Source organism: Scyliorhinus torazame, chromosome 19, assembly GCF_047496885.1.
Source record: "Scyliorhinus torazame isolate Kashiwa2021f chromosome 19, sScyTor2.1, whole genome shotgun sequence".
Classification (NCBI taxonomy): domain Eukaryota; kingdom Metazoa; phylum Chordata; class Chondrichthyes; order Carcharhiniformes; family Scyliorhinidae; genus Scyliorhinus; species Scyliorhinus torazame.
In genome coordinates, this window is record NC_092725.1 from 115,033,017 (window position 1) to 115,048,542 (window position 15,526).

Consider the following 15,526-nt stretch of genomic DNA (forward strand, 5'->3'; position numbering starts at 1 on the left):
TGACACCCCCCGCACACTTTGGACAGAGCACAAAGGCAGCTTCGGTAGGTGTAACATTGACTTTAATAACCAAAGGCGTTCATGCACGTGCCCTAGCGCCTAAAACTCATCTGTGCCCTGCACCCGTGCCAACTTACTCAGTGTCTAATTGTTTGGCCTTACGGGCCCTTTGACTACGTCTACGTGGTTCCCCAGACGGTACAGCAGAACTGGAGGTGGACTCCTGTGATTCCTGCCCTCTGACACTGGATCCCTTTGGCGGCCGTTTCCTGGGGCGTCCTGGCCTAGATGGGCCAGGCTGCGGCCCGGGCGACTGGGATGGCGAGCTGCCAGCCTGTCCTGCCCGTTGCCCACCCGATGCACCTGGGACGGAAGGGGGGGAGTCCGAGGTGTCGCGGTGTACCGGGACCTCCCCTACAGAGGGAGCCGGGACGGACCACACCACCTCCTCCTCCCTCGGGGTGCCCGATGGCCCCCAGGCCTCTACATGGGTGGGGGATGCGAACGGACTGGCCATCCGACGCGCCCCCGACATCTGGCGCTGCCAGTCCTGGAGGCCCGTGCTGGTATCGACAGGGGTCTGCAGGTTTGCAGCCATGGAGCCCAGGGGGTTGTCGAACCCTGTCTGCGACAGTGCGACGCCAGCTCGCACATGGCCACTGGCGCCGATGCCCTCAGCGATGGTCTGCAGAGACTGGGCCATGGCCTGCAGAGACTGGGCTATGGCCTGCTGAGACTGGGCCATGGCCTGCTGAGACTGGGCCATGGCCTGCTGAGACTGGGCTATGGCGTGCTGAGACTGGGCTATGGCGTTGAGCGCCTCTGCCATCTGGCGCTGGCACTGGCTCATGGCCTCCTGTGAGAGGGCAGCCATTTCCTGGGCCACAGACGCCGCCTGCACGGAAGGCCCCAGGCCTCGCAAACCGTTCCCCATGTCTGACACCGTCGCACCCATTGCCTCCACCGCGGACGCCACCCGTGCGGTGTCAGCCTGGGTGGCACGCATGACCGGGACCACTCCCAGCTCCTGGACGCGGGTGGACTCCTCCACCTGTGACCGCAGCCGCCGCAAGCCACCCGTCACCCTATTCGCTCGTCTCCGTGTCAGTGGTTGCATCGGATCTATGTGTGGGTGTGGTAACTGCAGGAACCCGGGATCCATCTGGGCGGCAGATGTTCGCTTGGCCTGGGCTGCCCTCCGACCGCCCGGTCCCTCTGCTGCTCCTACCTCCACCTGCTGTACCGGGACGGCTGTGTTGTGCGCACCAGTGAGTGTACCAGACGCCTCATCACTAAAGTGCCCAACCGTGGTGAGTGTTTCTGCGATGGTGGAGGGTGTTGGTGACAGCAGTGGCGTTGTGTCGTGCTCTTCGTCCCACTCTGAGTCCATGGCACTTTGGGGTGGGGGTTCGTCTCCACCCATCCACTCTGAGTCACTGTCCGGTATTTCGTCTTCCCGGGTAGGGGTGTCCTGGGTAGTGCTGTCCCGGGTAGTGCTGTCCCGGGTAGTGCTGTCCCGGGTAGGGGTGTCCTGGGTAGTGGTGTCCCGGGTAGGGGTGTCCTGGATAGTGGTGTCCTGGGTAGTGGTGTCCTGGCTCGGGTGTGACGGGGGCCTGTGGCTGCCCCCCTCATCGCTGGGTGGTCGCTCCCGCACGTGACGGGGGTGTCGTCTCCCTGTTGCTCCAGGTCTCTCCGTCTCCCGTGGTGTGCGAGGGGCATCCTGCGGGCGTCGCATGCTGGAGGGTGCGGGTCTCTCCGTCTCCCGTGGTCTCCGAGGGGCATCCTGCGGGCGTCGCATGCTGGAGGGTGCGGGTCTCTCCGTCTCCCGTGGTCTCCGAGGGGCATCCTGCGGGCGTCGCATGCTGGAGGGTGCGGGTCTCTCCGTCTCCTGTGGTCTCCGAGGGGCATCCTGCGGCGGTCTGCATCTGCGGGGATGGGTGCCTGGACGTTTGGTCCTGCGATACACAATGAAGCATGCATGGTTAGACATCAGGCAGTGATCAGGTGATACGGGAGAGGGGGATATAGGGGAGGGGGGATATGGGGACGGGCTGTTGGTGGCTCACTTGCTCGTGGGGCCCCGACCTCTGCATCAGCAACCTCCCGGTCCTCAGGTCCGCCAGCCAGTTCCAGGGCCCTTTCCTCGTGTACGGTCAGTGGCCTCTCATCAGCGGGCCCTCCTCCAGTCCTCACATGCTCCCTATTGTTGTGTGCGCGCTTCTCCTGGGGGGGGGGGGGGGGTGGTGGCAGGGGTAAAAGGCAACAGTGTTAGGCAGGTATATGAATGCACGCCATCGGTTGCGCGTGCATTGCAGAGGTTAAGGTTAGGGCTGGATTCACTTGGGGATATGGGGAGGGGGGATATGGGGGAGGGGGGATATGGGGAGGGGGGATATGGGGAGGGGGGATATGGGGGATATGGGGAGGGGGGATATGGGGAATATGGGGGAGGGGGGATATGGGGGAGGGGGGGATATGGGGGATATGGGGGAGGGGGGATATGGGGGTTATGGGGAGGGGGGATATGGGGGAGGGGGGAATATGGGGGATATGGGGGAGGGGGGATATGGGGGAGGGGGGAATATGGGGGATATGGGGGAGGGGGGATATGGGGGAGGTGGGATATGGGGGAGGGAGGAATATGGGGGATATGGGGAGGGGGGATATGGGGGATATGGGGGAGGGGGGATATGGGAGATATGGGGGAGGGGGATATGGGGGAGGGGGGAATATGGGGGATATGGGGGAGGGGGGATATGGGAGATATGGGGGAGGGGGGATATGGGGGAGGGGGGGATATGGGGGAGGGGGGATATGGGGGATATGGGGGAGGGGGGATATGGGGGAGGGGGGAATATGGGGGATATGGGGGAGGGGGGATATGGGAGATATGGGGGAGGGGGATATGGGGGAGGGGGGAATATGGGGGATATGGGGAGGGGGGATATGGGAGATATGGGGGAGGGGGGATATGGGGGAGGGGGGGATATGGGGGATATGGGGGATATGGGGGAGGGGGGATATGGGGGAGGGGGGGATATGGGGGAGGGGGGGATTTGGGGGAGAGGGGATATGGGGGATATGGGGGAGGCTCACCCTGCCTGCTCTGACGAGGTCGTTCACCTTCTTGTGGCACTGGGTGCCTGTCCGTGGTGTTAGGGCCACAGCGGTGATGGCCTCAGCCACCTCCCTCCACAGACGCCGGCTGTGGCGTGGGGCAACTCTGCGGCCGTGCCCGGGATACAGGGCGTCCCTCCTCTGCTCCACCGCATCCAGGAGCGCCTTCACATCGCGTGACTCGAACCTCGGGGCTGAGCGACGGCCAGCCATCAAGTCGGGTGTTGCGGTCGGCTGTTCCGGTCGGGTGGGGGGGAGCTGCGCGGCCTTATGAGCCGTCACGCCGTGCAGCGCGTATGATGCTGCATGGCGTGAACCACTGCGCAAGCGCGGATCCCGTTACGTCGCTGCTAGCCCATTTCGGGCCGCAGACTATCGGCCCATTTTTATGACGTGACGCAAGTGGGATTTGCGCCGTTTTTTGCGCCGATCGGTGGAGTTTCCGCCGATAACGGAGAATTTCGCCCCTGATTTGTGTCCTCTGTTGCGAAACAGAACCAAAGTATGTATTCAATTGCTCAGCCATTTCTTTGTCCCTTAATATGCACTCCCCTGTTTCTGTCTGTAGGGGGCCTACATATTTCTTTAAAAAAATCTCTTTCTCTTCACACATCTGTAGAAATACAGGGCGCGATTCCCCCATGCCGCGCCCTATGGGAGAATCGCCGTTCGCGCCAATTTTTCCCGCGGCGCCGGTCAGACACCAGCAGGCGATTCTCCGAGGAGCGGAGAATTGGCGGCATTTGCACTGGCGCGTTTGGCGCGTCGCGGGCCGCTGTCCGCGGCCGGGCCGCTGATTCTCCGGCCTTGATGGGCCGTGCGGAAACGGCAGACCCGTTCGCACCTCGCAGCCGGCGGGAACTCCGCGCATAGGGTCAGGGGGCGGCCTGTGGGACGGGAAAAAGTGCTCCTTCACCAGGCGGGGGCTCCGATGGGGTCTGGCCCGCGATCGAGGCTCACCGATCGGCGGGCTGGCCTCTCCAGCCCCTGCCCTATTTTATTACGTGAACGGCCCCTGAACCCCCACGCCATGTTGCCTGGGGGCCGGCGCGTTGAGGAAGTCCCCCGCTCATTCGCGGGTTGGCGCGGCCCAACTGCGCATGTGCAGGTTGGCATGGCGCACAGTTGCCGCCGGGAAGGGAGGCTGGAGTGGCGTGAACCGCTCCAGTGCCATGCTGGCTCCCTGTGGGGGCCAGAATCGCTAGTACCCACGCGACGGCGTTCACAACGGCGCAAACACTCTGTCTCCATTTCGGAGAATCGTGCCCTTAGTGTCAGTTTTTATGTTCCCTGCGAGCTTCCTTTCGTACTGTACTTAATCAATCCCTTCTCCTTTGCTGCGTCGGAGTGTCGGTGCAGACACGATTGTCCAAATGGCCTCCTTCTGCACTGTAGGAATTCTATGATTCTCATTCTACGATGCTAAAGCACCACCTTCATAGTTTGCAAAGATTTTGTAGACTTTAAAGTGAATTCTTGCTTTGATGAGAAAATATTTTCTCTGTGTTCAGGTGGTGTGAAGTCGAATATATTTTGAGTATTTAGAAAGAGCCTTGTCCGCTGTCAGTAAATTTATTTCTTAGAAGACACTTCACCTTTTGCAATCGATGGGGGTTTGCGCAGTGAGTTTCAAATCAAAATTGTGTGATAAATTGAACGAGAGAAATGATGATTAGAATCAAGTAACTACAAAAAGTCAATGAAAAGGTGACAGTTCAGCATGCTGCATCAAGGAAATTCTGAGAGGATTTGGAAGAAGGTCTTTTAAGTTAAAATCAGGCAATAAAAGGCATCAGAGAACAATACCTGAAAGCATTAAATTGAATGAAAAAGTAAAATATAAGAATGGGCAGACAGAAAAACATGAAAATATACATCAATTCATTTTCAATAATCCTGTTAATAGCCTGAATATCACCATGACAGTGGAAAATCTAATGGCCCTTGAACACCCATTAGCTTGCCTGATTCAATTTTCACATGGGTCTTTTAATAAACAGCCAGCATTCCTGTCCAAAACAAACTCAGGGTCCATGCCAGCTGTAGGATGCCAATTCCAAATTTAAACTTTGGCGAATGGGGCCTGCACCATGCAGGTCAGCCTCACTTGTACTGGGCATTGAGTGATCGAGGGCGTGATCTACTGGCTGTGTCCCGCTGGAACCGGAGCATGACGCGACTGGTAGATCCTGGGAGAGGCCTGCGACCATAATTCCATAAGATTTCGGGTAGTCATGGATAAGGACAAGAGTGCTTAATTGGGCGAAGGCCAATTACATCCAAATTAGACAGGAACTGGGGAATGTGGATTGGGTGCGGCTATTTGAGGGCAAATTCACATCTGACATGTGGGAGGCTTTTAAAGGCTAGTTGATTGAAGTGCAGGACTGGCATGTCCCGGCAAAAATGAAGGATAGAAATGGCAGAATTCGGGAATCATATCGATGACAAGGGAAATTGTAAGCTTAGTCCAAAGGAAAAAGGAAGCATATGATAGGTCTAGGCATCTAAAAACTCACAAAGCCCTTGAGGAGAACAGTGAAAGTAGGAAGGAACTTACATGTGGAATTAGGGGAGCTAAAAGGGGCCATGAAATTACTTTAGCAAACATGGCCAAGGAGAATCCCAAGACTTTTTATGCATATATTAGGAGCAAGTGGGTAGCAAGAGAAAGAGTAGGCCCACTCAAGGACAATGGAGGGAAGTTATGTATGGAACCACAGGAAATGGGTGAAATGCTTAATGAGTGCTTTGTATCAGTATTCACCAGGGAGAAGGACATGACGGATGTTGAGGTCAGGGATAGGTGTGTGAACTCTCTTGGGAATGTCAATATACCAAAGGAGGAAGTGTTGAGTATCCCAAATTGCATTAAGGTAGACATGTCTCTGGGGCCGGATGGCATCTATCCCAGTTTACTGCGGGAGGCAAGGGGAGAAATAGCTGGGGCCTTAACAGATATCTTCACATCCTCTTTGACCTTGCGAGGTTCCAGACGACTGGAGAATAGCCAATGTTGTTGCCTTGTTTGAGAAAGAAAGCAAGGATAACCCAGCAAATTATAGGCCGGTGAGGTTGACATCAGTGGTGGGGAAGCTTATGGAAAAGGTACTGAGAGACAGGATATATGCACATTTGGAGAAAAATGAACTAGTTAATGACAGGCAGAATGGTTTTGAATGGGGAAAGTCATGTCTTACCAACTTGATGGAGTTTTTTGAAGAGGTGACAAAGAAAATTGATGAGGGAAGGGCTGTGGATGTAGTTTATATGGACCTTAGTAAGGCATTTAACAAGGTCCCACACGGCAGACTGGTACAAAAACTAAAATCGCATGCTATTTAGGGTGGGCTGGCGAGATGGACACAGAACTGGCTCAGTTATAGAAGACGGAGAGTAGGGGTGGAAGGGTGTTTTTCAGAATCAACATCTGTAGCTCGTTGTGTTCTGCAGGGATCAGAAGGACATGGAAGCTTTGGACAGAGTGCAAAAAAAGTTCATCAGGATGTTGCCTGGACTCGAGGGTGTTGGCTATGAGGAGAGGTTGAATAAACTGATAGAGGTCTACAAAATTATGAGAGGCATTGACAGGATGGATAGTCAGAAGCTTTTCCAAGGGTGTAAGTGTCAATTATAATGGGGCACAGGTTCAAGGTGAAAGGGGGAAAGTTTAAGGGAGATGTGCGGGGTAAGTTTTTCATGCAGAGAGTGGTGGGTGCCTGGAACACGCTGCCAGAGGATGTGGTGGAAGCAGGCGCAATAGCAACATTTAAGAGGCATCTGGATGGATACATGAATAGGGAGGAAACTGAGGTATATGGACCAAGTAAAGATAGGTTATTTTATTTAGATAGGCCATCATGATCGGCTTGAAGGGCCGAAGGGCCTTTTCCTGTGCTGTACTTTTCTCTGTTCTTTGTTCCCCCAGAATCCCCGACGGCCGTTACGCCTCGTGAGATCTAACCAGATCTTGCGAGATGTCACATGGCTAAGTGAGTTGAAGAACCCACTTGGCTGTGCTCGGGCTGGACACCCGGCATCTACCGGCCTCGCTGAGGAGACCCTAGCTGGGTGCCATTCAGTACTAGTCCTCACAAATGGGAACCAAGCAGAATGGTACCTGGGGGGTGTTTCCCAGACGATCGGAAAACCCCGGCAGTGTGGCACCCTGGCGCTGCTGGTGCCACCCAGTCTGCTTGGCACTGCCAACCTGGAACCCTGGCACCCCCCCAGGCACTAAAAAAAAAACAAAGAGCCGAGCGCCGGCAATGACCCCGCTAATCCCATTCAGAATTGACTCTATTTTCTTTTAGTTAGATGGCTTCCCTAACCAACAATCCTTACTTAAAAGGGACAATGAGAGGATGCTCAGGAAAAGGGAATCTTATAGGTTCTATTTTCAATTAAAGTTTTTTTGTAGAGCCGGAGGGAAGTGGCCTGTTATCAGCATGCCCCCACTCTGGTAGGCCTGTGCTGGAATCCATGGTTTCAAAGCCTGCTTCTTTTTCTTTAGACAGACTCTAATTGAAACAAAACGAAGCAGAAACAGGAAACAGAGCCTTCCAGTTTCTAAGGAAACTCGGACTTAAACTGAGATTGCCAGGCTGGAGGAGGTTACAAAGATGAGGGAGAAAGAGTTCTATCAGAGCCCCTGACTTACAGGCAGCTGAAGAAGATGCTAAATCCAGGAGCTGAGAATATGCAAATACACATTTGTGTGTCTGTTTGTCACATGAAGGGAACATTGGTGGATTTATGCCATCCTGACCCAGTTGAGGAGGTTCTGCAGACTTGTGCTAGTTTTAGTGAAGACTTACCCATGGAACTGGAGTTGAGTGTGCGCAGCTGTCAGATGGGTTTATATCCCAGAAGAAGAGGAGCAAAAATTCTTCATGAGGAAGACAGAGTTTTGGAGGTATTTGTGATGGAGATTGATGAAATATACTGAGTGGACTGAGTTAATTTGTGAGATCTATGGCAGGACTGTTCAGCCCTCTCTGCTGACACCATCCTCTGGTGCCGCTGAAGGCAACAACCTATGGCAGGTTCCCCCAGCGAGATGACAGGTGAACCACGTAAACTGCCCTAGGCATCAGTGGGACTGGTTGATCCCTCCGGCAGCGAATGGAAAGCCACATCTGCTACTGGAAAACATGTGGTGCGGGGGCTGGAAAATCCCACCCCGAGTCTTAGTTTTACCTACCATTTAATTTGTAATTTATTCTATTATCGCCTCACAATTTGCCTGCTATTTCATGTTCAACTGATGCTGATTCCGGGTTTTAGGGTCTAGGTGGTTACCCAAGATAGTATTTAATGTTTGTTTGACTCTTGTACAGTAAACATTATTTTGTTTTAAACTGTCAAATCATGTGGCTTAATTCTTTCAGTAAATAACTGGGATTTTGGATTCCTTAAAAAAATGTTACTGGTCTCGGCCGCGGCCGTAGCAGGCTTTAGATGCTATAAGGTTCACCACAGAAACTAGATGCAGATCTGGTGTCAGTCCAACTCAGATGATGGCTGAGCCTTTTGACGTGTTGACAATTTTTTGCTCATCTGGTTTTACTTGCAACTCTTATTCTTCCTGTAGACATGTAGTTTTCTGATTTTTTAAAATAAAGCATTTTCCAATCGGGTGTTCCTTCACGCCATTTATCTTGTTCCCGTGTAAAAAAAATAAAAACTGGAGTAGGAAGCATAGATTAGTCATACCAGAATAACACACTACATAATCCGCCAGGATTTTGTTTACTGAACATATTCCCCCAGTAGATTGAGAACTGCATTTTCTTTTTAAAAAGCCATCTGTGATTGACAACTTTCAAGTTTTACTGGTTAATGAAAGGTATCTGAGAGTACAGGAGGTTGTATTTGAAAATAGGTTGCTTGAGTGAAGGCTGCTAGTGAAGGTCAGGTCTATTGGTCTGGTTGCTCTTTCAAATGGAAAACTGCAAATTTGTTACATTTCATATTTTTGCACTGTTAAACTACATTAAAAAAAATTTAAAATAAAATTCCCTGACGTCTGGGAGCTTTGATAGAACTCATTCTCCATCATCTTTGTCACCTCCTCCACCCTGACAATGCTCTGAGACCTCTACGATCCTCCATTTCTGGTCCCTTGCGCATCCTCTATTTTCATTTCTCCAATGATAGTGGTTATGCCTTCAGCTGCCTCCATCCCATGCTCCAAATCCCACTCCCTAAACCTCTCAACCTCTCTCTCTCTTCAGTTAAGGCTCTCCTTAAACTTACCTCTTCAATCAAAATTTTGATCACTCGTCCTAAGATCTCCTTTTGCAGCTCAGTGTCAGATTTTGTTTGTTCACTCACCCATGAGGTTCCTTGGGGTGTCTTACTATGTTGACGCATCTTGGTATTGTTGAGAAGCTTAACTGGAATAAAAAAGTAACAAATTAATAAAACTTTTTTCTAGGTTATATTATTAGACAAGGCTCTGCTCCTGGGTTTTATCAACTGGCGTCAAAATTTCAATCTTTAATTTATAACTTGTTTTGACATGCAGGTAGCGCAGAATTTCATTTCTGCCGCTGGTGCAATGTTACTACAATAATGAAACGAGATTGAGAACCCAACCATCACCACCCAATATCAAACACATATTATATTCCAATGTTCAAAAAGGCAGCGAATTATTTTCTAAAGTATGACTACCATCCAGCGTCTAAAACAAGAAGCAAGAGACCAGGAAGCAAATACAAGATCAAATCCGTCACCTTGCTCTGGGGCCCTGCAATCCTTGTATTGTTCGTAGTAACATGTATTGTATTGTATGCCTTGTATTAGGTGAAAATATCATAACATCCAATCACCTGTGACTTTTAAACTGAGGAACCAAATAATAAAACATCAACTTCAGTTGCACATGGTTCACAGAAAAGCTGTGCTCAAACACTGTAAAATGCTAATTTAGTTTGGTTATTGAGCAACATTAAATATATATATAATACATAATAGACTCAGACATATATAAATACACAGGCAAGCAATCCCCCCTTAAAATGCTCCCTTCAGACTTTCTATTCTGTCCACGTGCTGCCTTACTTCCAAGCTTTTTGTTTTCTATTGTTCTAGAATGTAGTCTGTGCCAACCTTTTTAGTTAGAATTCTTTCAACCTGGCTCCGGTTCTGTTGATGGCACTGCATCCTGGTCAGAATAATCAATAGTACGCAGTGTGACTTTCTGTGTCCTTGGCCGCTCCACACTCCTGTTCTGTAACACTCTGTTCTTGGTTCAAGTCCAACAATATGCACAACATCCCGAGGAGTGGTGTGCCTGAATTTCAACTCCAGCGTACCCCAAGATTCCACCTTTAGTCATTATCCACAAGCATTGTGTGAGGGAGGTTGGGTGAAGGTGGTGATGATGATGGAGGGAGGGAGTCAGCTCTCGTATCTATGCTGTTGGTACCTAGCCTACTCCACTCGATTCCATAGTGTGACTGTGTTATTAAAGCAAGCAAGATAATGAAGGTCAGACTTAAAAGGATTGGCAGAATTGTATATATGTCTGTGAATAATCGCATTTATTTAAGGATTAAAGAAATAATTAGGTTTACCGATGGTACAGCAGTTGGAGCTGAGACGTGCTGTGCAACATAAAACTATCACTCGAGTTTACTTCTCAATGTCCCACATTATAATTCAGGTCAGGCACATCATTTGCGAAGCCCAAGAAAATCTAAATAAAAGTTATCCAAGGCCCTTAAATCCAGTTGTGAATTGAATTGAATAACTGTGGTATTTTGTGAGCTGACACCAGGAAATGTTGTCAGGTTGTCATGCAAACGCACAAGGTTCATTAAAGGTTCTTCAGGACTTTCTGTCCCCAACCTCAGCCGACTTAAATGTGGCTTTGTCTCACATGGTGTAGTTAACTCTTAGTGTCCTCTAAAGGAAGCTAGAAAGTCACACTGTTGTAGCAACCGAATATAGGTAATAAATATAACCCCATATCCTGAGAAGCAACAGCAAAAAAATAAGGAGGTCAATTTAAATAATCAATACAAGATTGATACTTGAGCCTATCCTCTGAAGTATCTGGTTCTGCCTACATATTAACTAATTACATGCAAGATTTGAGCGTCCCCACACAACCTCTTTGCACCTTGTTGGAAACCTTAACAGATCACAACTGAGCAATTTCTTGCTTTTAACGTTTATTGAAGTAATAAGGAAGGGAGATGACAATCTAACAAAACTTTCATCTACAGAAACAATTCTTCATCAACCTCGATACAACATCCTCACGTGGAACTATACATAGTGACCTTGAGGAGGGTCAGGTCAGGCTAGCAGATAAATATTAAGTCCATGGGGGGCCAGCTAGTGTGTTTTAACACACAAATTTTTAAAAATCTTGCAAAAAAATATGAGTAGATATTTTTATTCTTCTTGAGGAACAACAGATGGTAAACCAGAATATTTCAAAATTGATTGCTTATGCTGTCATTTGGAATTCTTCACCATGTGGCCAAAGTAAAAGGGAAAATTTAAAAATATTAATTTTTTATGAGAAATTTGGAAATGCTCTTTGATCATAATTGAACTTATTGTGATGCATGTGACTGTTTCCTTTCAGATCATGATGAATGCAGCACAATGCAGCACAGCTGTGATGAGAATGCTTTGTGTTTCAATACTGTCGGGGGTCACAACTGCATCTGTAAACCGGGATATACTGGCAATGGCACTCATTGCAAGGGTAAGTGAAGATTTCTCTGGTTGAAACTTCTAAAACTTTCCAAGAAACTTGAATGAAATGGTTTGGTGGATTTTCTTTCCTGCACTGTCCAAGCACTGTGGTGCAGTGCTTATTAAAGCACATTACTGTTCCTTGCCTTCCTAGCGACCAAAACAAAACCTGTCAAAGGAACACATCAGACTCAAATTGCAACCCCATCAATATCTCATCCACGCCCCAAGTTCCCAATTTGCAGCAATTCGAAAACACTCAAGTCCACTGGCCACAGTGTGTTTCGGTCCGATTAATATATTTGTGCTGCAACAGTCAGAAGAATATACCTATAATCTCACAGAAAGTACACATTTCTAAACCAAAACTAAATGATTCTACACTTTTAACAGTCCCAGTAATATTCAGCCGAATCTTTTCATTCCAAAATCACCTCGCTGATCAAAATCAGCCATTGCCAGGAGATGTGGCTACACCACCAAAAAAATGGCTTTGGAAATGAAGGTTAATCTTGGCTTTCTCCTTCACATGCGCAAGGTTATTGTGATGCACGGAAAGCTGCTTCATTGAATTTAGACTCACCGTGTTAACCTTGGGCATGCACAGTACTGTTAGTTACAAAGGGGGTGAAATGATCTATGCCCGCAGCATAAAATGGGCTGGGGTAATGGGTTCGCAACTGAGTTGTCATCGCACCAGGTTTCATTTTCCTTTGCCCCCCCCCTCCATCATGAAGGCAGAGGCAACATGCCAAATCGCAACCAGCTGTACAAACCTGAACCATTTGTGGTGTGAGAATTTCTGGAATATGTAACGGTAATTTTATCATCCAAGTGAATGATGTGTCAAGGCTTGGGCCACCAAATTTCTGTAGCTAGTCACAATCATATAATTTACCCACAACAAGAAGGACCATTCTACACATAAGCATAAAAATGCTTCAATGGTGAAACTGGTATTTTCAGGTTCCCACAGCCAGCTATGTATATAAAATATATTACTCAAAGCCTTGAGAAAATTTTCCAACAATCAACATTCAGTATGATTAATATAAAGCAGTGTTTCTCAAACTTCTTTCTTGCGACCCACTTTTACCATCAGGACCCATGCTAACCTTGGAGGCTCACGCCGGCCGACCTTCACGACTCAGGCCGGTGAACCTTCGCGACCCACCATTATTGCTTACTTTTAATGCGACAGTTGAGCCTGCTTGGTCCTCACATGCTGTTTCATTCCATGTTACATTTCTGCTAAGGACTTCAGTTGATGATTTAAGTCCTTACTTGAAGTTAAAAACTCACCACTATTCTTAGAATTCCCCCTTTACCAAAAAGGGTCGACATTCTAAATGGTGAACAGAGATTCTCACTCCCTGACTCCTATGCAAGCTTCAGTGGGTGCTATTCAGGTCAAACTATATTTTCAAGTTATCCCCCGGTATAACCCATACCTTCACAGAAGATTTCATCTACTTACCACTTAGAAGCATCGATCCTGGGTCCCGCGTTGCTAAGTAAGTAAAGTAGACTTTGTAATAACCACTGTTTCAGGTTAAAACTTTTAAGTTATTTTATTATTATATTTTTTCTTTTAAAAGATGCAATAACTGTCTTTACAGAAAAGTTAAAAATCTTGCTTCCGGATTCTCCTGGTTGGTTGAAGAGACCTTCAGGTCCACCTTGATAATCACTCTTCTTTAGCATTTGGTCTTCCTCAGATGTATTCGCTGTTCTGCTCGGTTGCTATGCTCTATTTTCCCATGTACCGAGCTATGAGAGCTGACTCTCTCTCTCTCTTCTTTAGCTTTTGGTCTTTCTCAGATGTATTAGCTGTTTTAGCTCGGCTGCTTTGCTCTGTCCCTTTCCCATGACCGAGCTATGAGAGCTGACTCTGAGCTGACTATGATTCCTTCTCTGCTTCTTTGCTGGCTGTCCCCTTTCTTAGGGTTTATATCTCCTTCTAACAGTTATTAAGTTTTTATGACTTTATTGTAAAGTAACTTTTATTTCACTTGGATTGTAAAAGGTACCTTTAATCTAAATTTTTCAAACACGATTAAGTATTCATTTTGAGCATGACCTCATCTCATAGATCTCTGATTACATTGTATCCTTTGTGATGTTCATAGAACATAGAAAACATAGAAAATACAGCACAGACCAGGCCCTTCGGCCCACGATGTTGTGCTGAACCTTTGTCCTAGATTAATCATAGATTATCATTGAATTTACAGTGCAGAAGGAGGCCATTCGGCCCTTTGAGTCTGCACCGGCTCTTGGAAAGAGCACCCTACCCAAATTCAACACCTTCACCCAACACCAAGGGCAATTTGGACATTAAGGGCAATTTATCATTGGCCAATTCACCTAACCCGCACATCTTTGGATTGTGGGAGGAAACCGGAGCACCCGGAGGAAACCCACGCAGACACGGGGAGGACGTGCAGACTCCGCACAGTCAGTGACCAAAGCCGGAATCGAACCTGGGACCCTGGAGCTGTGAAGCAATTGTGCTATCCACAATGCTACCGTGCTGCCCTTAAGAACAAATAAATCTACACTATATCATTTAACCGTAATCCATGTACCTATCCAATAGCTGCTTGAAGGTCCCTAATGTTTCCGACTCAACTACTTCCACAGGCAGTGCATTCCATGCCCCCACTACTCTCTGGGTAAAGAACCTACCTCTGATATCCCTCCTATATCTTCCACCTTTCACCTTAAATTTATGTCCCCTTGTAATGGTTTGTTCCACCTGGGGAAAAAGTCTCTGACTGTCTACTCTATCTATTCCCCTGATCATCTTATAAACCTCTATCAAGTCGCCCCTCATCCTTCTCCGTTCTAATGAGAAAAGGCCTAGCACCCTCAACCTTTCCTCGTAAGACCTACTCTCCATTCCAGGCAACATCCTGGTAAATCTTCTTTGCACCTTTTCCAAAGCTTCCACATCCTTCCTAAAATTAGGCGACCAGAACTGTATACAGTACTCCAAATGTGGCCTTACCAAAGTTTTGTACAGCTGCATCATCACCTCACGGCTCTTAAATTCAATCCCTCTGTTAATGAACGCGAGCACACCATAGGCCTTCTTCACAGCTCTATCCACTTGAGTGGCAACTTTCAAAGATGTATGAACATAGACCCCAAGATCTCTCTGCTCCTCCACATTGCCAAGAACTCTACCGTTAACCCTGTATTCCGCATTCATATTTGTCCTTCCAAAATGGACAACCTCACACTTTTCAGGGTTAAACTCCATCTGCCACTTCTCAGCCCAGCTCTGCATCCTATCTATGTCTCTTTGCAGCCGACAAAAGCCCTCCTCACTATCCACAACTCCACCAATCTTCGTATCGTCTGCAAATTTACTGACCCACCCTTCAACTCCCTCATCCAAGTCATTAATGAAAATCACAAACAGCAGAGGACCCAGAACTGATCCCTGCGGTACGCCACTGGTAACTGGGATCCAGGCTGAATATTTGCCATCCACCACCACTCTCTGACTTCTATCGGTTAACCAGTTCGTTATCCAACTGGCCAAATTTCCCACTATCCCATGCCTCCTTACTTTCTGCATAAGCCTACCATGGGGAACTTTATCAAATGCCTTACTAAAATCCATGTACACTACATCCACTGCTTTACCTTCATCCACATGCTTGGTCACCTCCTCAAAGAATTC

At 48.3% G+C, this 15,526-nt stretch overlaps 1 protein-coding gene across 1 annotated transcript in view; it reads left to right on the plus strand.

The window, feature by feature from the left end:
- LOC140396438 (protein kinase C-binding protein NELL2-like) overlaps positions 1–15,526 on the plus strand; it is a 369,190-nt gene that overhangs the window by 232,853 nt on the left and 120,811 nt on the right. Inside the window, exon 14 of the mRNA XM_072485066.1 lies at positions 11,723–11,845. Coding sequence (XP_072341167.1) covers positions 11,723–11,845 — 123 coding nt within the window. The remainder of the gene's footprint in view (positions 1–11,722; positions 11,846–15,526) is intronic.